The 26,435-nt window shown below is 45.0% G+C and overlaps 1 protein-coding gene across 7 annotated transcripts in view; it reads right to left on the bottom strand.

Moving 5' to 3' along the window:
- MPPE1 (metallophosphoesterase 1) overlaps window positions 1-26,435 on the bottom strand; it is a 95,185-nt gene that overhangs the window by 67,450 nt on the left and 1,300 nt on the right. For 5 of the 7 annotated variants that reach the window (XM_077270176.1, XM_077270183.1, XM_077270182.1 and 2 more), the window contains exons 2-3: window positions 18,781-18,830; window positions 11,933-12,292 (exon numbers count right to left, since the gene is read on the bottom strand). In XM_077270176.1, coding sequence (XP_077126291.1) covers window positions 11,933-12,198 — 266 coding nt within the window. In that variant the 5' untranslated portion in view covers window positions 12,199-12,292; window positions 18,781-18,830. Of the gene's footprint in view, window positions 1-11,932; window positions 12,293-15,884; window positions 16,031-18,780; window positions 18,831-26,435 lie in introns of all 7 variants that reach the window. The other 2 variants (XM_077270179.1, XM_077270180.1) reach the window with 1 other exon arrangement.

Below are 26,435 nucleotides of genomic sequence, written 5' to 3'. Positions count from 1 at the left end.
CTATTAACCCTGTGTGTCCCCAACTATTTACTATTGATGCTGCCTATGCAGCATCAATAGTAAAAATATGTCATGTTAAAAATAAAAAAAAAATAAATAAATAAAAATAAAAAATTTAAAAAAAAAAAAAAAAAACTACTATACTCACCATCTGCCGCCTTTCCAGCTCCTCGCGACGCTACGGTGACCGCTCCATGCAAGTGGCAGGTTCCGGTGGCAAGGATGGTATGCGAGAAGGACCTGCCATGACATCACGGTCATGTGACCGCGACGTCATCACGGGTCCTGCGCTCATACCAACCCTGGGACCGGAAGCTGCCGCGTGCACCGCACACAGGGCCAGGACTTCAAGGGGCCTTCGGAAGGCGAGTATATGTTTATTTTTTATTTTAAGTCTGTATACTACGTGGCTCTGTGCTGTATACTCCGTCGCTGGGCAATATACTACGTGGCTGGGCAATATACTACGTGGCTGGGCAATATACTACGTGGACATGCATATTCTAGAATACCCGATGCGTTAGAATCGGGCCACCATCTAGTTTAGGATAAGAAGCCAAATTAGATACTGGATTTGCAGACACATTCTTTAGGGTGTTTCCACCCTCATCAGTGCAAAGCTGATTTGTCTTGGTGAGATGCCTCTGATGGTGGGTCTAAAGGGTAACCCTTCTTGTAATGGAGATTGAGAAGCATGCATAAGGAAACATAGGTTATATAATGCTTCTCTGAGAAGGCTATATGCATTAATTTCCCAGAGAGGACTAGAACTCTACATTAGTGGCACCTAGGCAAAGCAGACTTCCCACTTTGCACTGATAAGGCGCAAACAACCAGAAGCAGGTGACTGCAAATAGAGATTTTAGTTTGGCTTCTTATTCTAAGTTACGTTAAAGGGAACCTGTCACCACCAAAATGGAATTTGAGCTAAGCCCACTGGCATCAGGGGCTTATCTACAGCATTCTGGAATGCTGTAGATAAGCCCCAGATGTAACCTGAAAGGACAGAGCAAAGTACTGCAGTGCGCAAGCGCCAGGAAAGGTCAGAGAGGCCCGACACCTGCGCATTGCAGCACTTTGCTCCGCCCTCAACAGGGCAGACAAAGTACGCCTGCACCTGAGCCGCAGCGTGAAGACAAGAAGAGGACGTCATCCTATGAAGATGGGAGGCCCCAGGCCGGACCGCGACGCCCATCGGACTGGACCGCAGTGGGACCGCCCCTGGGTGAGTATAATATAACCTCTCTTTCTCATCTTTCAGGATACATCGGGGGCTTATCTAGAGCATTACAGAATGTTGTAGATAAGCCCCTGATGTCGGTGGGTTTAGCTTACCTTCCATTTTGGAGGTGACAGGTTCCCTTTAAGAAGTAGACCTTGACTTTTAGGATTGCTACATCCAAAAGGTAGTGCTAGAGCTCCTGTCCTCTTCTTTTCTAAAGACGTAATGTGCATATTAAAATTCCCAGAGCAGCATTGCATGTCCTATAAGTCTCCTTATGCAGCATTGGCACTATCCACATGGAGAAACATTACCCCATAGATTGGTATAGTCATCATGTTAATACTTGACTACTTTATCAGTCAGACAGACATAGAATTAAATATTAGACACCAAGTACACCTTTAAAAACAAATTTTTTTTATTGCGCTGATAAATCTAAAATAAAAGACTACCAGAATATATGACAGAGTCCTAAGAGGTATTTCCAGATCCAATACAAGTAAAATCCAATTTATATTCCATTTTTGTCAAAAAAAAAAAATTATATATATATATATATATATATATATATATATATATATATATATATATATATATACATACATACATACACACACACTCACCGGCCACTTTATTAGGTACACCTGTCCAACTTCTTGTTAACACTTAATTTCTAATCAGCCAATCACATGGCGGCAACTCAGTGCATTTAGGCATGTAGACATGGTCAAGACAATCTCCTGCAGTTCAAACCGAGCATCAGTATGGGGAAGAAAGGTGATTTGAGTGCCTTTGAACGTGGCATGGTTGTTGGTGCCAGAAGGGCTGGTCTGAGTATTTCAGAAACTGCTGATCTACTGGGATTTTCACGCACAACCATCTCTAGGGTTTACAGAGAATGGTCCGAAAAAGAAAAAAAATCCAGTGAGCGGCAGTTCTGTGGGCGGAAATGCCTTGTTGATGCCAGAGGTCAGAGGAGAATGGGCAGACTGGTTCGAGCTGATAGAAAGGCAACAGTGACTCAAATCGCCACCCGTTACAACCAAGGTAGGCCTAAGAGCATCTCTGAACGCACAGTGCGTCGAACTTTGAGGCATATGGGCTACAGCAGCAGAAGACCACACCGGGTACCACTCCTTTCAGCTAAGAACAGGAAACTGAGGCTACAATTTGTACAAGCTCATCGAAATTGGACAGTAGAAGATTGGAAAAACGTTGCTTGGTCTGATGAGTCTCGATTTCTGCTGCGACATTCGGATGGTAGGGTCAGAATTTGGCGTAAACAACATGAAAGCATGGATCCATCCTGCCTTGTATGGAGCATCTTTGGGATGTGCAGCCGACAAATCTGCGGCAACTGTGTGATGCCATCATGTCAATATGGACCAAAATCTCTGAGGAATGCTTCCAGCACCTTGTTGAATCTATGCCACGAAGAATTGAGGCAGTTCTGAAGGCAAAAGGGGGTCCAACCCGTTACTAGCATGGTGTACCTAATAAAGTGGCCGGTGAGTGTATATATATATATATATATATATATATATATATATATATATATAATATTTGTCTACGGGGTACTTCCGTCTTTCTGCCCTCAACTTCCGAAACGGAAATCCCGCGTCGCTGATTGGTCTCGGCAGCTGCCCGTCATGGCCCGCTCCATAATCCCCTCTAGTCACCGCTCACACAGGGTTAATGGCAGCTGCTATTAACCCTGTGTGCCTATGCAGCATCAATAGTAAAAATATGTCATGTTAAAAATAATAAAAAAACAAAAAACCTGCTATACTCCCCCTCCGTCGCCCGACGATGCGCTCGCGCCTGCCGCCATCTTCCGTTCCCAGAGATGCATTGCGAAATTACCCAGAAGACTTAGCGGTCTCGCGAGACCATTAAGTCATCTGGGTAATTTCGCAATGCATCCTGGGAATGGAAGATGGCGGCAGGCGCGAGCGCATTGTCGGAGCTTCGCTGGATCCCAGAGGTGATTATATAACTATTTTTTATTTTAATTACTTTTTTTTTTACAGGGATATGGTGCCCACACTGCTATATACTAAGTGGGCTGTGTTATATACCGCGTGGCTGCTATATACTACCTGGCCAGTGTTAGATACTATGTGGGCTGTGTTATATACTGCGTGGGCTGCATTATATACTGTGTGGCTGCTATATACTACATGGGCAGTGTTATATACTACATGGCTGCTGTATACTACATGGGCAGTGTTATATACTGCGTGGGCTGTGCTATATAGTACATGGGCAGTGTTATATACTGCGTGGCCTGTGTTATATACTATGTCGCCTGTGTTATATACTGCGTGGCTGCTATATACTGCGTGGGCTGTGTTATATAGTACGTGGGCTGTGTTATATACTGTTTGGGCTGTGTTATATACTGCATGGCCACTGTTATATACTGCGTGGCCTGTATTAACGCATCGGGTATTCTACAATATGTATGTATGTATATAGCAGCCAGACAGTATATAGCACAGGCCACGTAGTATTTGTCTGCCATACACTACGTGGCCTGTGCTATATATATATATATATATATATATATATATATATATATATATATATATATATATATATATATATATATATATATATATATATATACACACACATACATATTCGAGAATACCCGATGCGTTAGAATCGGGCCACCATCTAGTAGTCAAATAATATTTAAAATAGAAATATGTGGCGTTAACAACCCATTATGGCTTTTTAACCAAGGAAATTCATAGGCCACGTTTCCATTTCAAATATTTTTTCGTCAATATGTTTTGTTTTGTTTTTTAACAAAGATGGAATAAAAGTTGAACTTAAGTTCTTGTATTGGAGCTGGATATGGATCTTTTCACCCTGCCTTACAAGCTTTGGACCTGGCCTAATTATTTGTGTACCATACGAATCAGATAATTGAAGACCACAAGTATAATACCCTGTCGAACAGTGAGCCAATTGTGCATTTTTTCTTTGCTCTTGTGCCATTACCACGAAACATGTCTAAATGAAAAAAAACTCCCTACTGCTTTGTTGCTAAAAGGCCAGCACTTCTGGCTTTCTTATTTTTCTTAGTCACCCAAGGGAACGTGAAACGGTGATGCCTTGCACAATGTACTGCACAACTCTGCTTATGCAGTAAATGGAGAAATTAATTATCTTGTATGGGTTTCAAAGAAGTAGCAATATGGCTGCGACAGGGGCCTTCAGTAAGCTCCTTGTTGCCATGTTACCCCACCGGCACCCCTTGATTTTTTGGGGGGGCACCTTAATGGTATTCTTTCCCACAATGGCAAACCACTTAAATTCTGGTGTCTCTACATGGTAAAACTTCGCTGGCTCAATTATGAAGATCATTTGTTCTGTACACAAATTTCTAGTACGAAGTCAAGAAGGGTGAGACACTGGACCTAGAGGTAATGCGTTCTGCACTCTTAGTTCACAGAGTATATGACTGCATTGACAACCCTGAGGACTTGATACATTATCCCCAAGCCTGGATGTAGACTTTCACTGCACAGGCCCAACATTTTGGGAAGACTTGGGATGATGCACCCTTTCCATATTGGGCAAATAAAGGGCACTGCAAGATTAGCTTCCAGGCAGTGTTTCCACTTGCTTAGAATGATAATTTGCATATTCCACAAGCCATCTCTAAAGGGAATCTGTCACCTAATTTTGGCCCTATAAACTGCGTCCTCAGGCATCAGGGGCTTATCTACAGCATTCTGTAATGCTGTAGATAAGCCCCCGATGTAACTTAAAAGATAAGAAAAAAAAATATAGTTCTTACCGATAACGGTATTTCTCTGAGCCCATGACGGCACCACGGAGAGAGGGGATCCGCCCACCAAGGACAGGAAACCTACGGATAAAAAAGGCGGTACCACTCTCCCGCATCAGTTGTTTTACATAGAAAATGATGGGAGACTACTAAAACATTTGTTAGCTTTAACTGTTTAGCATAACGAGATACCGCGTGACTTTAAAACTATGAATAAACTATGAATAAATTATGGCACTATTTAATGTGAGCACCCATAAGTGAAGGGAGGGAATGTACGGGTGCCGTCATGGGCTCAGAGAAATACCGTTATCGGTAAGAACTATATTTTTCTCTGATCGCCCATGACGGCACCACGGAGAGAATTGCATAGATAGTACATTCAGGGAGGGACCACCGCTTCCAGAACCCTTTTACCGAAGGTAAGGTCCGAAGAGGAGTTTAGGTCCAATCTATAGTGCCTATAGAATGTAGATGGTGAGGACCAGGTAGCAGCTCTACATATCTGGTCTATAGGAACTCCGGCCTTCTCCGCCCAGGAAGATGCCACTGCCCTTGTTGAGTGAGCCTTAACCTCCCCGGGAACGGACATCCCACTTGCTGAGTATGAAAGACTGATGGCATCCGTAATCCATCTTGCTATGGTGGCTTTCGATGCTTTTTTTTTCCCCTTCCGGGGACCCTGGAAACACACAAACAGAGCAGTATCCTCCCTACTCTCCTTAGTGACTTCTAGGTAGCGTAAGAGACATCTTCGTACATCTAGTGTATGTAATATTTGTTCCTTCTTGTTTACAGGGTTGGGACAGAAGGAAGGGAGAGAAATCTCTTGAGACCTGTGGAACTTTGATGCCACTTTCGGGAGATATGCTGGGTCTGTTTTTAGAATGACCCTATCCTCTAGAAATTGTGTGTAAGGAGGGTTAGCCGAAAGAGCCTGTAAGTCGCTGACCCTACGGGCAGAAGTGAGGGCGACTAACAGAGCGGTTTTGAGAGATAGGTTTTTTATTGAAACTTCGTGTAATGGTTCGAATGGTGGACTGGTCAGGGCTTTAAGGACTAAGTTTAAGTCCCATTGAGGAACGATTTTTATCGGTAGAGGCCTTGATCTTCCTGCTGCTTTTATGAATCTAGCGACCCACCTATTTGAAGCTAAATCAAAATTGAATAGGGCCCCCAATGCTGCCACGTGAACTTTCAGGGTACTAGTGGCCAGCCCCATCTCCAACCCATTTTGTAGGAATTCTAATATGGAATTAAGGGGAATTTCTTTCCCTATTTTTTCACCTGATGAAGACAGAAACTTTTTCCATATCTTGCCATATTGTTTCGTTGTAACTGGCTTCCTACTTTGTAATAAGGTTGAGATTAGCCCTGGGGAGAACCCCCTGTCTTTTAGCAGCTTCCTTTCAAGAGCCAAGCTGTCAAGTGCAAGTTCTTGACCCTTGGATGACAGACTGGGCCCTGCGACAATAGATCCTGAAGGTCTGGTAATACCCAGGGGTCGGACATTGACATCTTCCTCATCCATGAGAACCAAGGTCTCTTCGGCCAGAACGGGGCAATTAAGATAACCAGCGCCCCGTCCTCCCGAATCTTCCTCAGCACCGCTGGAATCAGAATGAGAGGAGGAAAGGCATAGAGCAGATGATGGCTCCAAGACCTCAGGAAAGCGTCCACAACTACTGGGTTCCCCAGGGGAGATAGGGAGCAAAAGGAGGTTACTTTTTTGTTTAGGTGACTCGCAAAGAGATCTATTTTGGGAACCCCCCATTTCTCTGTGATCTGGGTAAATATTGCCTGATTCAGTTCCCATTCTCCCTGTTTTAGGCTGGACCGACTGAGGAAGTCCGCTTTGTAGTTGTCTACCCCTTTTATGGGTAGACTTGTTATGGATAGGAGGTTGCTCTCGGCTATTTGCAGGATTGAGTTGGTCACTTCCATTAGATTTCTGGAACGGGTGCCCCCCTGGTGATTGAGGTAAGATACTACCACCCGGTTGTCCGACATCACTCTTACATGATGAGAGTGAAGGACTTTCAAGAATTTCTGAAGGGCAAATTTGACTGCCAGAAGTTCCTTCATATTGGAGGATTTGTCTGCTAGGGATGGAGACCATGTGCCCTGGGCTACCAGATCGTCTAGATGAGCTCCCCACCCTGAGGGGCTTGCGTCCGTAGTTAGGACTTTTGAGATCTGAATTACCCACGGGACCCCCTGGGAAAGATTTTCCTGCGATTTCCACCATGTCAGAGAGTGGCTGGTACGAGGAGATAGAATTAACCGCCCGTCTAAATGCTCTCCTAGACGGGTTTGTTCTGACAATATCTGCCATTGGAGGTCTCTCGAATGTAATTGGGCCCACTGGACTGCGGGGATGCAAGAGGTCATGGAGCCTAGGAGGGACATACCTTGACGGAGTGTTATGGAGGGGAGAGATTGAACCCTCGATACCAAACTTTTTAGTTTTTGTATTTTGTTCTCCAGTAGCCGACATTCCATTTTTATGGAGTCTAGGGTGAGACCTAGGTACTCCTGAACTTGAGAAGGTATTAGTCTGGATTTTTCTATGTTTATTAGCCAGCCTAGTTCTTTTAGGGAATGAATCACAATTGCCAGTTGATGCTCGCAATGCTGCGGGGAGGAGCCTATTACCAGAAAATCGTCCAGATATGGTACGATTAAGGTATTTTCTTCTCTGAGGTGGGCCATTACCTCCGCAATCAGTTTTGTGAAAATCCTCGGGGCTATGGCTAGACCAAAAGGCAGAGCTGAGAACTGGAAGTGGCTTAGGACTCCTCTGATGTGAACCGCCATCCTGAGGAATCTTTGGTGATCTTTGTGTATTGGGACGTGATAATATGCGTCCTTTAGGTCTAGAACCACCATGAAGCATTGAGGAAACAGCATTTTGATAGATGACTTTATCGTTTCCATTTTGAATGCCTGAACCTCTAAGTAGTTGTTTAGACTTTTCAGATTTATGATGGTTCTGAAAGACCCGTCTGGTTTTCTTCTCAGAAATAGAGGGGAATAGTATCCTTGTCCTCTTTCTTGAGGGGGGACCTCCAGGAGAACTCTCTTTTCTACTAACCCGATGACTTCTCTTTCTAGTGCCAGCTGCTCTTCTGCCGAAGACCTTGTAGATGTCATCGTAAAAGAGGGACGAGGGTATCTCTTGAATGTTAACCTCAGTCCTGATTCTATAATGTTCAGTATCCATTGACTGGAGGTAATCTTTTTCCAGGCTGGGAGAAAGCGAGACAGCCTCCCTCCCACCTGGGGCGAACCTTCATTGCGGAGGTTTCTTGTTATCATTGGGGTTTTTATTAAAGATAAACCCCTTGTTTTTGTTCCTCTTATCCTCCCATTTCCCCTGGCCTCTCCCCGGGTTCTTTCGGAAAAACCTCTTGCTCCGAAAGGGCTTCCGGTAAGAGGGGAGGCCCAAGGGAGGAAAGGACTTTTTCTTGTCCCCAGCTTTTTCTAAAATGTCATCTAAAGTGGAACCAAACAAGAATTCTCCTTCACAGGGGATGGTACACAGTCTTGTCTTAGTTTGGAGATCGCCTGGCCAGCTCTTAAGCCAGAGGGCGCGCCTGGCCCCAGGAAAGCCGCGGCTCCCCTCATTACTGGTAAAGTATTCAGTATTGAGTCTCGGGAAGTCTTCCCTTTTAATTGACCCTCTAGTTGGTTTAGCCAAATCATTAGGGAGCGAGATGTACACGCCGCTGCTACTGCAGGTTTTAAGCCCCCCCCTGCTGCCTCCCAAGAGCCTTTGAGGAAGGCGTCCGCCTTCTTGTCCATAGGGTCTTTAGTACCCCCATGTCTTCAAACGGGAGTGCGAATTTTTTTGATGCTTTGGCTATAGCCACATCTAATTTGGGGGCTTTTTCCCAAAAGGAGCAGGATTCATCCTCAAAAGGGTATTTCCTTTTGGGAGTTAAGAGAGACTTTTTCATGGGCTTTTTCCATTCTTTTTTGATTAAAGCCGCAATTGAATCATTAAGTGGAAAAACTCTCCTCTTTTTTTGTTCTAGGCCCCCGAACATGATGTCCTGTACCGATTTTTTGGGGTGGGAGTCTACTAACCCCATAGTACTTTTCACCGCCTTTATGAGGCCATCGGTGTCCTCTAGTGGGAAACAGTTGTGCCCCCCCGAGGAAGAAGTGGATGATGCAGATGAGGAGGAGGAGGAGTCGGAGGATACTGAGCTCGCACTGTCGCTGTCAGATTTTGAGACCGGAGATGGAGACCTATCCTTGGTCTTTCTCCGTTTTTTCCCCTTTTTTAGGGATCTAAGGGTGTCTTCTACTTGCTCTTTAATCAGGTTTTTTAAGTCGGTTGCAAACCCTGGCAGACTTTCAGATACTGTCTGCTGTATGCAAGTGTTACACAGCGTCTTCTCCCAGGCAGGTGGAAGATCTTCTCTACAGATGGCACAAATTTTATGCTTTGTTTTGCCTACGCTCTTCCTCCCCTAAAAGAGACAAATAATAACCTTACTGTCTCTGACTTTCACGAAGATCCACTTACCACCTCCAGGACCCATAAATACCGATTGGGGATTCTCCGCCTCTGGCTTTTTCCCCGACGCCGTGCTGGACCCCTTACTGCGTTGGGACCTCTGGCGTTCGTTGCTGGTGTCCTGGCGCTGCTGTCGCCTTTTTTGCTGCTGCTGCTGCTGTGGCGCTGCTATAGGTGGAGATGATTCTGGCAAGGGAGATGCCGGGTCGCTCATATTGCTGCTGGTCTGCGGTTACTGCTTTGACAACACTCTGGTGTAGTTGCAAGTAGCTTTTTTTGAGGCTTCTGCTGATATATTGCGGAGCCGCTAGGAGGAAGTAACTTTCCTCATTTAAAGCCTTCGCGCCTTTTTTTTTTTTTTTTTTCCATCCGCGCCTGCGCAGTAGCGCCCGGCTGATGGCGAGGAGCGCCGAACGCCGGCGCCTGCGCAGTAGCGCCCAGCCGATGGCCGAACGTCGTCGCCTGCGCAGTAGCGCCCGGCTGATGGCGAGGAGCGTCGAACGCCGGCGCCTGCGCAGTCGGGCTCAAGCGGCGCCTGCGCAGAAGCCGTACGAGCGCCTCGCCGGCGCCTCGCGAGACCAGCTTAATCCCGGGCATGCGCCGAACTAGCAAGATGGCGCCGGGAGTGCATATATGGCGCTGCTGACCGGCGCCCCCGGTCCTATGCAGTCCCTACTGCGCGGTTCTGCCCGCCCGATGGCGGTGCAGTGTGCAGACTGACGCATGTTTTTTTGGGGAGGGTCGCGCCGCACCTCCCGCAACCACAGAGGGACCCCCCTGGATGTTGCCTGCTGCATCTTACCTGGGGAGGTGACCGCGAACTCCTTGTCACCTCCCCCGCACACCCTAGAGGCCCACTAGCCCTTCGCGGTGGCGCTTCGGGTCACCACCTTAGCCGAGGCAGAGGGACCCCAGCTGCCTGAACCGGACTAGATGGCCCCGGAATTCCCACGTCGATCTGGTAAGTCCATAGGTCTCCCATCAAGGACAGGAAACCAACTGATGCGGGAGAGTGGTACCGCCTTTTTTATCCGTAGGTTTCCTGTCCTTGGTGGGCGGATCCCCTCTCTCCGTGGTGCCGTCATGGGCGATCAGAGAAAGTTAGATTATACTCACCCAGGGGTGGTCCCGGTTCAGGTCCGATGGGCGTCACAGGTCCGGGTCCGGCGCCTCCCATCTTCATACGATGTCGTCATCCTCCTTGCTTCTGTCGTGGCTCCTGCACAGGCGTACTGATTTGCCATGTTGAGGGCTGCCTAAAGTACTGCAGTGCGCAGGCGCCGGGCCTCTCTGACCTTTCCCGGCACCTGTGCACTGCAGTACTTTGCGCAGGAGCCGCAACAGAAGCAAGGAGGATGACGACATCGTATGAAGATGGGATGCGCCGGACCCGGCCCTGCGACGCCCATCAGACCGGACTACCCCGGTGCCTCTGGGTGAGTATAATCTAACTTGTTTTTCTTATCTTTCAGGTCACATAGGGGGGGGCTTATCTACAGCATTACAGAATGCTGTAGATAAGCCCCTGATGGTGGTGGCCGAAGCTTATAGGGCCAAAATTAGGTGACAGATTCCCTTTAATGGTGTTGTCCAGGACTTTTATAGTGATGGCTTATAGTTAGGATAGGTCATGAATACCTGATAGGTGAGGGTGCAAAGAACCTTACAAATGGCTATGTCAGGTGTTGAACCCCCACCAATCAGATATTGGTGGCTTTTCCTAAAGGTAGTCATAAATCCATGTTTTTGTTTCAGATATATTGGAGAAGAGAAAAAAAATGTACATATTTTTCAACTAAAACAACATATTGCTGAACAATGCCAAGTTCAGTATTTGGGGAGTTTTTTTCAGCTGCGCATTTTCTCTCTTAGTTCAAGTTGTAATGCGCTATATCTATCTATACATCTCATCATGTGCACGGTGTTTTTTTATGCATTTTTCAAATCTGCAACAAATCAATTTCTCTTATTACAGCTGAAAAAATGCAATGAAAATATACAAGTAACTTAAATGAATTGGTGCAGACGTTCTGTAGAAACAAAAGAATGTCAAATACTGATTGTATGCACTTAGGATATGCCATAAGTGTATAATAAAAGCAGATTCCACCAATGGGACCTTCATGTATTTTGCGAATGAGATGCTGAAGCGCTCCACAACCTGAACAGGTAGTCAGAGTTTCCATGTCGACCACCTCTCCAGTAAAAGCAGCATACAATGGGGCCCACATTCTGAAGACACATGCGGGTACTGACAAAGGTATCTGTGCCAGAAATGTACGAGATGGTAATACTTCTTTAATAACATTGCAGTTTTACTGCTTAATTAGTAAAAATAAAGCATATAACTAATGGTATTCCACATCCTCTCAGTTCTCACCGTCTGAATTTGTCAAACCAATGGCCAGTGATTTCCCCAAGCAGATGAGTATCTGATAAGAACATAGCCTTCAGTGGAGATGGTGGTGGACTGGTACTAGTCTTCAAGTCTGGCCAGTGACACTGGATTATGACAAAGTAGTAAACCAAGAACTCACAGAAAAAAATTGTGAAAAATATACAACCAAGGCACTTTAACCAAACCACAATGTTCCTGTTAAGGCGGGAACTCTTTTTTGTGCCAAGTCCAGACTTCATTGCAGCCATGTTTGTGTCGATCACAGGGAATCCAGAAATATATGACCTCCATGTACATATGTTTCCATCTCTGGTGAAGTCACGATAGTTTCATTGTGCCTGTCTATAGAAAACAATGTTACCACTCAGGCTATTAAAAAAGGATTCAATTAAAAGTAAACACATCTTTATGTTAAATGCACACCACGCCTATGCCTACAGGATATCTCGGAAAGAACCCTCTCCTCCCAACAAATATTTTAAAGGACCACTCCAGTTCCCTGCTCCCAGTATTATACTTACTAGCCACTGTCTTCATCTGTTACTGGCGCAGCTCCGGTCGTCTCCTGCAGATTCTGACCAGCCGGATTGCTGGAGTATTTGCTGGGCTATCGAGAAGTCATTACTCAATGCAAATCTACGAGAGCCTTGTTCTGGCTGTCAGACTTAAATTCAGAGTCTGTGACTGTTACCTCTGATTTCCGATTAGTCAAAAGACGCAATCACAAGATGGCGGCACGGGACCGGGTCAGCGATGGCAAGAGCAGAAGACAGTGGATGGTAAGGATATTATTAGGGTCAGGGAACTGAGGATAGTGGTATCAGTCTAGCGGTGAAACAAAAAGAAACACTGGAGTGTTTCCATAGACCGCTGTTGATCAGACAAAGGCCAAAAGGGTATATTAATCAGCCGATGGTATTATCCCAAAATTTATATTAAGAACTTATATAGGATAAAATATAACTTTTACTTATTATTTTAAAAGCCAAAAGCTCACATTAAAAAAAAAAAAAAAAAGCTCACATTAAAAAAGTGCAAGGTGCAAAAAGTGCACCTTGCACTTTTTTTAATGTGAGCTTTTGGCTTTTAAAATAATAAGTAAAAGTTATATTTTATCCTATATAAGTTCTTAAAGGCCAAAAGGGTCTCATTTTATCCTCTGTCTGGCAGGTATGAACTAGAATATTCTTTAACCATGGTATATAGGTAAGCATTGCTGACTTCACTTTCCTATACAGAGGGAGGCTGCAAAAAATATACACTGCTCAAAAAAATAAAGGGAACACTTAAACAACAGAATATAACTCCAAGTAAATCAAACTTATGTAAAATCAAACTGTCCACTTAGGAAGCAACACTGTTTGACAATCAATTTCACAAGCTGTTGTGCAAATGGAATAGACAACAGATGGAAATTATTGGCAATTATCAAGACACCCTCAATAAAGGAGTGGTTCTGCAGGTGGGGACCACAGACCATATCTCAATACCAATGCATTCTGGCTGATGTTTTGGTCACTTTTGAATAGGAGACAGGCCAGTACACCAGGAGATGTGGAGGGGGCCATAGGAGGGCGACAACCCAGCAGTAGGACCGCTACCTCAGCCTTTGTGCAAGGAGAAACAGGAGGACCACTGCCAGAGCCATGCAAAATGACCTCCAGCAGGCCAAAAATGTGCACGTGTCTTCACAAACAGTTAGAAACCGACTCCAAGAGGATGGTCTGAGTGCCCAACGTCCACAGATGGGGGTTGTGCTCACAGCCCAACACCGTGCAGGACACTTGGCATTTGCCACACAACACTAGGATTGGCAAATTCACCACTGGCACCCTGTGCTCTTCACAGATGAAAGCAGGTTCACACTGAGCACATGTGACAGAGTCTGGAGACGCCGTGGAGAGCGATCTGCTGCCTGCAACATCCTTCAGCATGACCGGTTTGGCAGTGGGTCAGTAATGGTGTGGGGTGGCATTTCTTTGGAGGGCCGCACAGCCCTCCATGTGCTCGCTAGAGGTAGCCTGACTGCCATTAGGTACCGAGATGAAATCCTCAGACCCCCTGTGAGACCATATGCTGGTGTAATTGGCCTTGGGTTCCTCCTAATGCAGGGCATTGCCAGACCTCATGTGGCTGGAGTGTGTCAGCAGTTCCTGCAAGATGAAGGCATTGAAGCTAAGGACTGGCCGCCGGTTCCCCAGACCTGAATCTGATTCAACACATCTGAGACATCATGTCTCGCACCATCCACCAATGTCACGTTGCACCACAGACTGTCCTGGAGTTGGCGGATGCTTTAGTCCAGGTATGGGTGGAGATCCCTCAGGAGACCATCCGCCGACTCATCAGGAGCATGCCCAGGCATTGTAGGGAGGTCATACAGGCATGTGGAGGCGACACACACTACTAAGCATAATTTCCTTGTCTTGAGGCATTTCCACTGAAGTTGGATCAGCCTGTAACTTCATTTTCCACTTTGATTTTGAGTATCATTCCAATGCCAGACCTCCGTGGGATATTAGTTGTGATTTACATTGATAATTTTTAGGTTTTATTGTTCTCAACACATTCCACTATGTAATGAATAAAGATTTACAACTGGAATATTTCATTCAGTGATATCTAGAATGTGGGATTTTAGTGTTCCCTTTATTTTTTTGAGCACTGTATATAGCAGGCAATATACATTTTTCTATTTGGTCTCAGTCATTCCGTCTGACTACTGTCAGGTGCGAACCTCCTGAGTGCATGTGCCAGACAGTGGGTACAAACACTGCATGCACTGAGCCTTTTTTATATGTGGATGTTATTCTGCAGGATGTAGTGGGTAAAGAAAACCATATAGTGGGGATCAGATACCATATTTATTGGGATTCCTTCTCTTTAAAGCACTCGTTTCATCTGGACAAACTGCCAAAAGGTCCTTGCAGGGCAGACTGACGACAATGGGCATTTCCAGATCAAGGTGGCTTTGGATTTTTTTTTTTTCAGGTAATGTTATATAATTCAATATTTTTCCTGAAAAATAAGAAGAGGCTAGCAGAACAACCCAACATTAAAGGCGTTTTCTCATCTGAAAGATGCGTACTTAGCCTCTCTCTTCCCACTCCCCTGTAGCGGTGGGATATGGGGTAATAAAGGGTTAATGCCACCTTGCTATTGTAAGGTGACATTAAGCCTGGTTAATAATGGAGAGGCGTCAATAAGACACCTATCCAATTATTAATCCAATAACACACACACATTAGGAAAAAAGTATTTTAATTAAATAAAGACACAGGGTGTTGTGATAGTTTATTATACTCTTAATCCAAATGACGACCCTCATTCTGTAAAAAAGGAAAAATAAAAAAACAATATCCCATACCTTTCCGGCACTCAGTCATGTCCCACGATGTAAATCCATCTGAAGGGATTAAATAATTTTACAGCCAGGAGCTCTGCTAATGCAGCTGTGCTCCTGCCTGTAAAATCTGGGGAATGAATGGAAAGCAGGGGAATGTAGCTACCTAGACTTGCGGTGCTGCGCCCCCTGCTGGTATAACTTCATATGAACTCGAGCGTGAGAAAATATTCAGAAAAATTCCCACGCTCGAGTTCATGAGGTTATGCCAGCAGGGGGCACAGCACCGCAAGTCTAGGTAGCTACATTCCCGTGCTTTCCATTCAATCCCCAAATTTCACAGGCAGGAGCACAGCTGCATTAGCAGAGCTCCTGGCTGTAAAATTATTTGGATCCATTCTATGTCCATTTTGCAAGCCGGTGAGAAAATCTCGCCGTACGGATTACATACGGAGGATGACATGCGTAAAATACGCTGCCACACCCTGCCTACGGATGACATACGGATCACTGTTTTGGGACAATTTCTGCATATTACGCATGTATAATACGGACCGTATTTCCATACACTGAGTGTGACACCAGCCTTACCGTCAATCTCTGACTGCACGATGGGGTTGCCCCAAGCATAACAAGAGATTTCCTGTTATCTGATCACTGGGCATGCTTACATGTGGCAATAGTCAGGAATACCATGCCCATTCCTTAAACCAGTCACCCACTCATGTAAAAGGGCTCTAAAAACAAAAAAATGCACATTTTTACCATGTGTCAGATTTTCCTTCTCAGGCTGCCGTCACACTATCAGTATTTGGTCAGTATTTTACATCAGTATTTGTAAGCCAAAACCAGAAGTGAGTGATAAATGCAGAAGTGGTGCATATGTTTCTATTATACTTTTCCTCTAATTGTTCCACTCCTGGTTTTGGCTTACAAATACTGGTGTAAAATACTGACCAAGCACTGATAATGTGACAGCAGCCCCAGTGTCATCATGCTGAGGTCTTCTGGCATAGCGGTGCTGAAATACCAGCTCAACCAGTTTTAGGCACGCGAGGACCTCACCCACTATGTTCTTTATACAACTACAATCCAGACTGTGTGTTACAGATGATCTTCTAAGCTAACCCACTAAAATCTGTGACCCTCCGGCAAGCCAAAGCGCTACAGCTTAGAAAAGGTTTACAAATAAGAAGATAATTTACAGGTTTGAATTGAGCAGAATTTAGGGCAAATTCACATACATCTCCTTGCTCCAGCAGTGTGTCACTTTTCACATTCATATATGGTGTCATCAACCTCATTTACTTAAACCCACTTATCCTGTAGGATGCATGCCCACAATTAGGAACAGTAGTGCTTTGGACGCAGCGTATTTTCTCTGTTTCCTAATTATCGCACCTGTTTCTTAGTTCATGTGCATTTACTGCATGTAATGACATTCTATTGCTCAAAATACGCAGTGGAGATGCGCTACAGAAATTGACATGCGGCAGGGCGGCTCATAAACCAGCACAGAGGGTGAATATACGCAGCGTTAAATAGAAGCACAGTGGGCATGGGATGTCTATAAATCCCATCCACTGTGCTTGTAAGAAGAATGCAGCATTGCTGCTACTCCTGATCGTGGGCACGCGGCATAGTCGCTGGGTTCCTCCCATGGAGCCACCTCCCAGAATTTCATACTTTTACCCAGTGGCTGTTTACTGCATACTAGGCCTCTTTCCCATGTCCATGTTTCCACTATGTGTGGTATCCATTCTTTTCACAGTTTCCACACATACCCAGTATAACCTATGCTGCTAAGTACATGTCAGTGTTTCTACATGAACCCATGTGTCCGTGCAAAACAGGTCTGTTTTTTTCCAGCAGCACGAATAACAAGGGCCAAGAAAAGTCTATGAGTCTGTGAAAAACACACACATCATACCAATGGCATCATGTGCAGTCTGTGTTTAATAATGCATAGTATAGGAGAAGCTTTGTAATTTCATTTTCTCTATCCATACCAGAAAAACACTGATGTTAAACAAGGAAATTCGGATGACACAATATGGGAAACATCGATGGAACAGATACCAATTTTCTCATACGTGTTAAAACACTGACGTGTGAAGGAGGACTTACCTGTTCTTTGTCTTTTACGTCATAAATCGTCACAATAGTGAACATTAAGGCTATGTGCACACGTTGCGGAATTGCTGCGGAAATTTCCGCTGCAATTCCACAACTCCTGCCACGGGTATATCGCATGCGGAATTGGCATGCACATTCCCGCTAAACACTAGCGTTTTGCAAGCATAATTAGCTTGCAGAATGCTAGCGTTTTCCAAGCGATCTGTAGCATCGCTTGGAAAACTCATTGACAGGTTGGTCACACTTGTCCAGCATAGTGTTTGACAAGTGTGACCAACTCTTTACTACTGATGCTGCCTATGCAGCATCAATAGTAAAAGATATAATGTTAAAAATAATTTAAAAAAAAAAAAAAAAAAAAAAGATTATTCTCACCTTCCGGCATCCCGATCTCCTCAGCGGTGCACGCGGCGGCTTCCGTTCCCAGGGATGCTGTGTGCGAAGGACCTGGGATGACGTCCGCAGCAATTCCGCATAAAAACCGCACAAAATCCGCGGCTGCGGATTCTGCCAGGAGATGCGGATTTTGTGCAGAAAATTCTGCACCTCTTTTCCTACATGTGCACATACCATTATAGCTGTTATTTTTCTGCTGCTTTTTTTAGGCTATGTGCACACGTTGCGGAATGGAGTGCAGAATTTTCTGCACAAAACCCGCATCTCCTTGCAGAAACCACAGGTGCAGATTTGCCGTGGATCTTGTGCGGTTTTTATGCGGAATTGATGCGGATTTTCTGCGGTTTTTACCACTGCGGATTTCTATAATGGAAGGTTGCAGAAACACTGCAGATCCACACAAAAGTGACATGCACTTCTTTTAAATCTGCAGCGTTTCCTCGCGGATTTTTCCGCACAGCTTTTTTTTCCCCATTGATTTACATTGTACTGTAAATCACAGTGCGGATCTGCAGCGTTTCTGCGCGGAAAAATCCGCTGCGGATCCGCACTAAATCCGCATCGTGTGCATATAGCCTTAAGCATAAGACCACACATATCCCCAGGTTCTACATCATCTTCACAAATCCTGCAGGATTGAATCCTACCTACCACACTGAACGCATACATTTGTTTTGTTACTATGTAACCCAGGACGCCTCCACCAAGACTCCCATCTTGTTACAAAATAAAACTGTTTCTTAGTGAAGCTGGGAATAATCAGAAAACGCTTCCGTGAGGAAATTACATAGTGCCACTTACACCACAATTAAAGCAAGCCAGGGTTTTTTATGTTTGTTTTAAATAAACTAATATTCATTATTACCCATGAAAGCTGTTGGAAAATCCGCTGTGTTTTACAATGCATGTTATTTTAAGAACTCTTTTGCACATGCTGCATAATATATTCACTTACCCGTCAGTCTATGAGGCTGTTCAGATGTAGTATTTTTGTGGACTGATTGTCTGAAAAAGAAAAAAAAAAAAATGGAGACATGTTGAATTTTGATCCAAGACAGGTCTCATAATCACCCAATCAAGTGATTGGGTCCATGAGAACCTTGGAGAGCTCCTGATGGCATGTTAGCTGCATCCTAGTGGTCTGCGTTTTCCTCTCACTATTTGATAATAGCAGTTTGAAAACCGTCATCAGGATTTATTTTTTTTTTAAATGACCAAACACTGATGAAGATCCCATACAGCAAACTAATGAAAATTAGATAATTTGTCACACACATGCAAATTAAAAAAAAAAAATTGTGTGAAACTGGTCTAAGGCTAAGATCGCACAAGCCCCTTTTTGGCCTGTGTGCACAATAACAAATATTTGCCTGTGCTAGTGAACATAAGCCGTTTTCTAAAAGGTCCGCAAGTCTACGTGCAACAAAAAAAAACAGAAAATCAAATCACGCATTAGTCTGGTCCGACATGAATGCGCATAGTTAGCGGATCTTGCACATATGGATCCTTTTTCCCAGTCATCCGTATCGCCCGTGTTGCATCCGTTTTTTCTCATCTCTTTTTAAAAACTAAAGGAAGTAAATCAAGTTGAGTTTTTTTTAACCCATTGACTCCTAGCAATTCATTAAAACACATGAAGCTCAGCTGGAACACTGAAGTACAGTTCGTCATCTGTTTTACACGGATCCCCAAAGACTTCAATGTATTAACATGCGAGACTCGGCCGTATTTCTCGCATGTGGATCCCGGCCTGAGTGTTGCAAATATCTTGAAAAAAATAAAAATAAAATGGAGAACAGACTCAGAAACACAAATGTATAGTGCATGGAAAAATGGTAGCACTGACATCTGTAAGCACAGAGCTGTCTGATCTTTGTGTACTGGGCTAGGAGAAGCTCGGACATTTAACATGCAAGAGAAATGATGGAAAAAACGCACACAGATCAGAAATGGATGAAAATCGCATCCCAGCAGACCCCACAGTGTTACCGCTGCTCCCCTCTAAGGAAGCACTGGAGAGGTCTTAGGCTATGTTCACATTAGCGTTGCATCAGGCGCAGCTGCGGCGACGCATGCGTCATGCGCCCCTATATTTAACATCGGGGGCGCATGGACATGCGTTGCACTTGCGTTTTGTGACGCATGCGTCACTGTGGTGCATGCGTCAGGGCGCAGAGGACGCTGCATGATGCAGTTTTTTCTGCACCAAAAACCATGCAAAAGTGGACGCATGCGTCACAAAACGCTGCGTTGTGCATGCGTTTACATTTGCGTTGTGCGTTGCGTCGCCGACGCTGCACCGCACAACGCAAACGTAGCCTTAGCAGGTGTAGGGGGTTAGGCTACGTTCACATTTGCGTTGTGCGCCGCAGTGTCGTCGCCGCAACAAAACGCATGCGTCGTGCGGCCCTATCTTTAACATTGGGGCCGCATGGCACCGCATGTACATGCGTTGTCATGCGTTTTGGTGCGTCGTACGCCGCATGCGGCGTTAGGGCGCACCTGTCAGGGCGCAGCAAACGCAACATGTTGCATTTTTTGGGCGGCGCAGACTTTGGAAAAAACGCATGCGTCGTGTTTGCGTCGTGTTTGCGTCGTCGATGCGGCTTTTTTCCCATTGACTTGTATTGACAACGCAGACGACGCAAGTACTTGCGTCGTGGTGCGTTGTACGACGCATGCGTTTTTCAATAAAAAATGCAAAACATTGTCTAGACTTTTGTCTAGACAAAAAAAAACCACTATATATAGAGAGAAAAAAAGGGGTTTGGCATTGTCTTTCACAAGGCTATCTACAGAGAAGACTGACTGAAGGGAATCTGCTTTCCAAACCTGTAAGTATATATTTCTCTTTGCATATTTTTTATTCTGTGTTTTATTTTTTGATTTGGATTTAATTTGTGCAATGTTTGGTCTGTGCTATTGTACGGTTATGGCACTGTGGGTTGTTAGTGAAAAATTGTGTTTTTTAATCTTGTTTTGATGTACTTCTGGCGTTATATGCTGGCGTTTATTGTCACCGGCCTTGCTTGGTTTTGGATTGGTTTTATGGATTTGGGGTTGTTCTGGTGTCATGCGGTTGTTCAATGTCTTTAAATTTGGCAGATTTTTATGTTAAATTTCTGCTGCATGTCTTTTTCTGGTTTCTATAGTTGGGGGTATCCGTATGGCATTTTCTTGGCTCATGTCTTGCTGTGTTTTATGCTGTTGGCATTTTTTTTTCTTTCCTTGAGTGTCTTTTCTTGCTGGTGGGGGGGCTACATTTATGATGTTTCATTTGTATTGTATTGTTCTGTGCTGCTATGCCATTCTATTTTCAATTGTATTTTCCCTTTTTTTTTTTTTTTTTTTTTTTAACTGATGGTTTTATGTCGTTTTCCCTATGGCTTCCGTATGTATCTCCTTTCTTGAATGTTTCCATTGACAAGTGTGTAGTATGACTTTTTTTTTTTTTTTAGTTGGGGGCCTTTTTTTTAAAATTTATTGTGTTTTCTTTTCATTTGGACTATGTTTTATCTTTTGGGTTGCTGTATATTGTAACAGCGGTTGTCCCGTACTGTTTATTGCTTATTATCTAGAATGTTATTTAGCGCCTTTTTCTGATGTATTTTGGTGGATGTCACCAGATGGTGTTGTTTTGGATTATGTCTTGTTGTAATTGTAAATTATGGCGTTCATTAGTTTGCTTATTTCATTGTGCCTTTTTTTTTTCCTGTAGAAATTTTTACATAGGTGTCTATTTTTTCTGGATTTTATTTGGGTCTATTCTTGTATTGTTTCTTCGATTGTGTTCTCTTGCAATGTATGGCGTTGTGGTGTCGCTTTTTGAGTTTGCATTGTCCTATCAGTCAACAGTCAATTGTGGTTGTTTTAATGTTTTGGGCCTATTTTATTGTATGTGGCATTGGATGTGATTTTTTGCTCATTTTTTTCATTGCAGAACAAACTTGCAAGAATGCCAAGTTCTTCGGAGCATAGCCAATCGGCGCGGGGGAGTGCGGTGAGTAATTATGTCTAGTTGCTTACAATTCGCTGCCATTTGTAGCATTGACAATAATTTTTGTATACAATTTTTCCAGGCTTCTTCAAGTGAGGGGGAAGACGGTCAGCGGGAGCAGAGAGATCGGGGCCAAGATGTGGCGTCAGGCCGGCGAGTGAGTATTTTTTTTCTTTATTTTTTTTTTTTTCAGTAGCATCCTGCTGTGAGGAACATTACATTTGAGGAGCATCCTGCTTTCACTAGGGATGTTTACTAAGCTTAGGCCCCCGTCACACATAGCGAGATCGCTAGCGAGATCGCTGCTGAGTCACTAGTTTTGTGACGCAACAGCGACCTCAGTAGCGATCTCGCTATGTGTGACACGTACCAGCGATCAGGCCCCTGCTGTGAGATCGCTGGTCGTGTTGGAATGGCCTGGGCCGTTTTTTGGTCGTTGAGGTCCCGCTGACATCGCTGAATCGGTGTGTGTGACACCGATCCAGCGAGGTCTTCACTGGTAACCAGGGTAAACATCGGGTTACTAAGCGCAGGGCCGCGCTTAGTAACCCGATGTTTACCCTGGTTACCCGGGTGCTGCAGGGGGACTTCGGCATCGTTGAAGACAGTTTCAACGATGCTGAATTCGGTCCCCTGATCGTTGGTCGCTGGAGAGAGCGGTCTGTGTGACAGCTCCCCAGCGACCACACAGCGACTTACCAACGATCACGGCCAGGTCGTATCGCTATTCGTGATCGTTGGTAAATCGCTATGTGAGACGGGGCCTTTATACATTATAGATTTTCAGGGCAGCAAGTATTGGGGGAAGGTAAAATAAAGTTGAACTCCCTGCACACAAACATTCCAAAACACAGGTGTAGAAAACATCAATATACATACATCAAATGGCAAAGGATAGGGCAAAGGTACCTATCATTCCAGGTACTGGTGGTTGTTATTATTTGCATATTTTTAACCTATTTGTTTTCTAATTTTTCTAGGTTTCACAACGGGACCAAGGAGACAGTGGAATAGATGTGGACCTCCTGATCTCCAGCATCCAGGAGCGTGGCCCGTTGTGGGACAGCCGTGACCCTCGGCACATGGACCAGGTGGTGTCGAGGCGTTTGTGGGCAGAGGTGGCAAAGTCGCTGTGGGATGGCTTTGACAGTGCCTCAGTGAAGGCCAAAGGCAACTTTAGTGAGTATTGCAGATACGCTGCTATGACCCATCTTGCCAGGATAAACACAACCGTGTGTGATGCGATCAACGCCTAAACTTTGCATCGCTCACGGTTGTTTTATCCTTTTAAAATGCTAAATATGTAACCATTTTTTTGTCTTTACATTCACAGTGAAAAAGTTGAGGACCAGATGGCGATCCATGAAGGACCGTTTCAATAAGGGGATCCGTGCTGCGGAGGAGCAAGCTCGGAGTGGTGCTGCTGCATCCAAGTCGGTGCCCTACAAATATAACAGGGCACTCCAGTTCCTAAGACCGGTCCTTACCCGCCGACAGTAAGTATTTTGGCCATATAACATATTGCACAGCCACATTGTACATTGCCCAGACACATAGCATATTGCACAGCCACATAGTACATTGCCCAGCCACGTACATTGTGCATCCACATAGTAGATTGCCAGGCCACTATATAGCAGCCACATAGTACACGTTCTAGCTACATATACACATAGTATATTTCAAAAGGAACATAGTGTATTGGCCATCCATGTAGTCATTGTAGCATTTTGGCCATCCTTTTACCCTAGTGGAATGGTATATAGCCCATTAGTAATTTTTTGGTTAGGCGTGAGTCATTGTAGTCCATGACAGGTTACGTTCTGAGTCAGGGTAGTTCTGATCGCATGAATAATGATGACGTCTGGATCACATGATCCTAACGTCATGGCCGTTCCTGCGATCAGATCAGCAAAGTTTTTTTTTTTTGTTTTTTTTTAAATGTTTTTCTTGACTTTAAATTTTTTACTAATTTTGCGGCATAGGCAGCATCAAGAAAGATTTTTTTTTAAAAAATGTTTTAAAACGATGACAGAGGTATGCATTGACTTTTGCAGCGGGAATGACCAGTCATTTTCTACCGTAGGTAAGTCCATGATTGTTATCGTCAGCCCTAATGGTCAGCTGGCGGTAACAATCAGCAATTTATTATAGGCAACACAGACTGAGAGACAGGGGATTGTAATGTTTGGATGTGTCATGTAATGTTAATTTTTTAACAGGAGTTGGCGTATGTGATAGGTTATTAATTGAAGACTAATTTTTTCCTTATCTTTTCACAGGACACACAGCAGCACCCTCGAGCGAGCTCCCCCCTGTGAAGCGGAACTTCATGGATCGCCATCTGACCCGTCACAGCCCTCCCACAGCGACAGCAGGCTTGCACCACCATCATCTGGAGAACCGGCTGCCGGTACATCAGGTTTTCCCCTGCCCGAGGCCTCTGGCGCACCTTCGTTCGGGAATTCCCGACAGCGCCAGCGGGCCTCGGACAGGTCAGTCATGCCCGAATTTTTGCACTTGGGCACGGTGTTCCAGAACGGTTTCAAGGCGTTGAGCGATAAAATGTCCAGTATGGAACGGCGCCTTGAAATCCTGGAAGCCGAGCTCTCAAATCCGGCAAAGCATTTTTTAAGTACAATTGCTAAAGGCATGGTGGAAAACCTTACGCCGGAACTCCAGATTTCGGTGATGCAGGACTGCAACAATTCCTACGTGAGGGCTCTGCAGCAGTCTCGGCGCATGCAGTCAGCGACACTGCCAGTAGTACCGTCGCTGGCTAGCATGACTCCGACTACTGCTGCAGAGCCACTCCAGCCACCCCACCCTGGTCCAAGTGCCGAGCGACGCCACCACAGTCACCATAGCAGTGTGCCGCTGACTCCTGCTCCTGCCAGGCCCTCATCCTCCCGCAGCCATCATTCTGGGGGAGCCGATACTGGAAAAAAAAGGAAAAGGAAGAGCAAGAAAAAAAAAAGCAAAAGGTCACGCACTGAGGCTCTGGCTGCTCAAGGTCAAACAAGTACACGTCGGGGCTCTAGCCGCAGCAGGAGCAGCCAGAGCCAACCAAGAACTTTGCAAAGGCTCGTGTTGCCTCCTCCCTGCCCTGCAGAGGTGGCGGTTTCCTCCCCATTATACCCTGTGGAGGGTTTAGACCTGCCATCCAGCCTCCTGGACTATAGGTCAACATCCTCCTCCTCGTCGTCGTCTTCATCAGCCTCATTTTCCTCTCCCCATTCCCAAAAAGAAACATACCATTCCCCCTTTGTGGCACAGGTTGATACCCCCTAAGCATAGTCACACCAGAATACAGTCCAACAGTTTACTACACCATTGTATCTTGCCATGACAGACGGCCAACATCTGACACAAAATAGGCCGCAAAACGATCCCTCATCTGCGCAATTTCCACACTTGTCCTCAGAGGATGATCATGGAAATCGGGCAATGGGTTGGCTATGGTTTCATCGAGATCAACGTTCAGTCTCTCTTTGGCCAGAATAAAATTGTGGAGAACCACACACGCCTTCACCACCTCATCCACTGTCTCAGTTTTCAGATTAATGGCGGATCCTAATATCCGCCATTTGGAGACAAGGATGCCAAAGGCGCACTCCACAGTCCTTCTGGCCCTGGACAGTCTGTAATTGAACACCCTTTTCGTATGGTCCAAGCCCCGACTGGAGTAGGGTTTCAATAGGTTGGCAGACATTTGGAATGCCTCATCCCCAACCACAACAAATGGCATCGCAGGGCCTTCGGTGTGGGGAAGAGGTCGTGGCTGGGGGAAATTGAAATTGTTGCCATATAATTTTTGGCCCATATCCGACTCTTTGAATGTGCGCGAGTCATTTGAACGGCCAAACGCACCAATGTCGACTGCGAGAAAACGGCAGTCCGCACCGGCAATTGCCATCAGCACAGTGGAAAAATATTTTTTATAGTTGTAGAAAAGGGATCCACTTTTCCCTGGCTTGGTAATCCGAATGTGCTTGCCATCCACCGCGCCAATACAGTTTGGAAATGAACACACTTGGTCAAATTTCTGGGCGTTGGCCAACCAGATATCGCTTGTAGGGACGGGTAAAAATTCTTCCCGGAGATTATCCCACAAAGCGCGGCAGGTCTCAGCAAGAATTCCGGAGAGAGTGGAGACTCCAATCCGGAACTGAAATTGAAGGGATCTCAAGGTCTCTCCGGTAGCCAGGAAACTGCCAAGAAGAAAAAGAAATTACATTAAAGTACATTGCAATTTATAAAAGTACATTGACCATACCACCCCCAAAAAAATTTAAGAAAAAAAAAAAAAAAAAAAAGGGAAGATGTGAACGTAGCCGAACATATCTCAGTCATTCAAACAGCTACATACCGTAGAGTCACCAGAAGCCGCTCCTCTGCAGAAATAGCTCTCCGGAGCTGCGTGTCCTGCCTGCTAATGGCTCCTTCCACCCGACGCAGAAGATAGCGGAAGCTGTCCTGAGACATCCTGGTGTACTCGAAATATTTCTCCAGGTTCTCATTCAGTTCGCCAAACAAGCTATGGTATGCTCCACGGCTCTCCCGGACTTCCAAGATAGGGTGTATCCAAAATCGGCGATGAATCCATCTCCGTT

This window comes from Ranitomeya variabilis, chromosome 6 (genome assembly GCF_051348905.1).
Source record: "Ranitomeya variabilis isolate aRanVar5 chromosome 6, aRanVar5.hap1, whole genome shotgun sequence".
Lineage (NCBI taxonomy): Eukaryota > Metazoa > Chordata > Amphibia > Anura > Dendrobatidae > Ranitomeya > Ranitomeya variabilis.
This window is presented reverse-complemented; position numbering and strand designations above follow the sequence as displayed.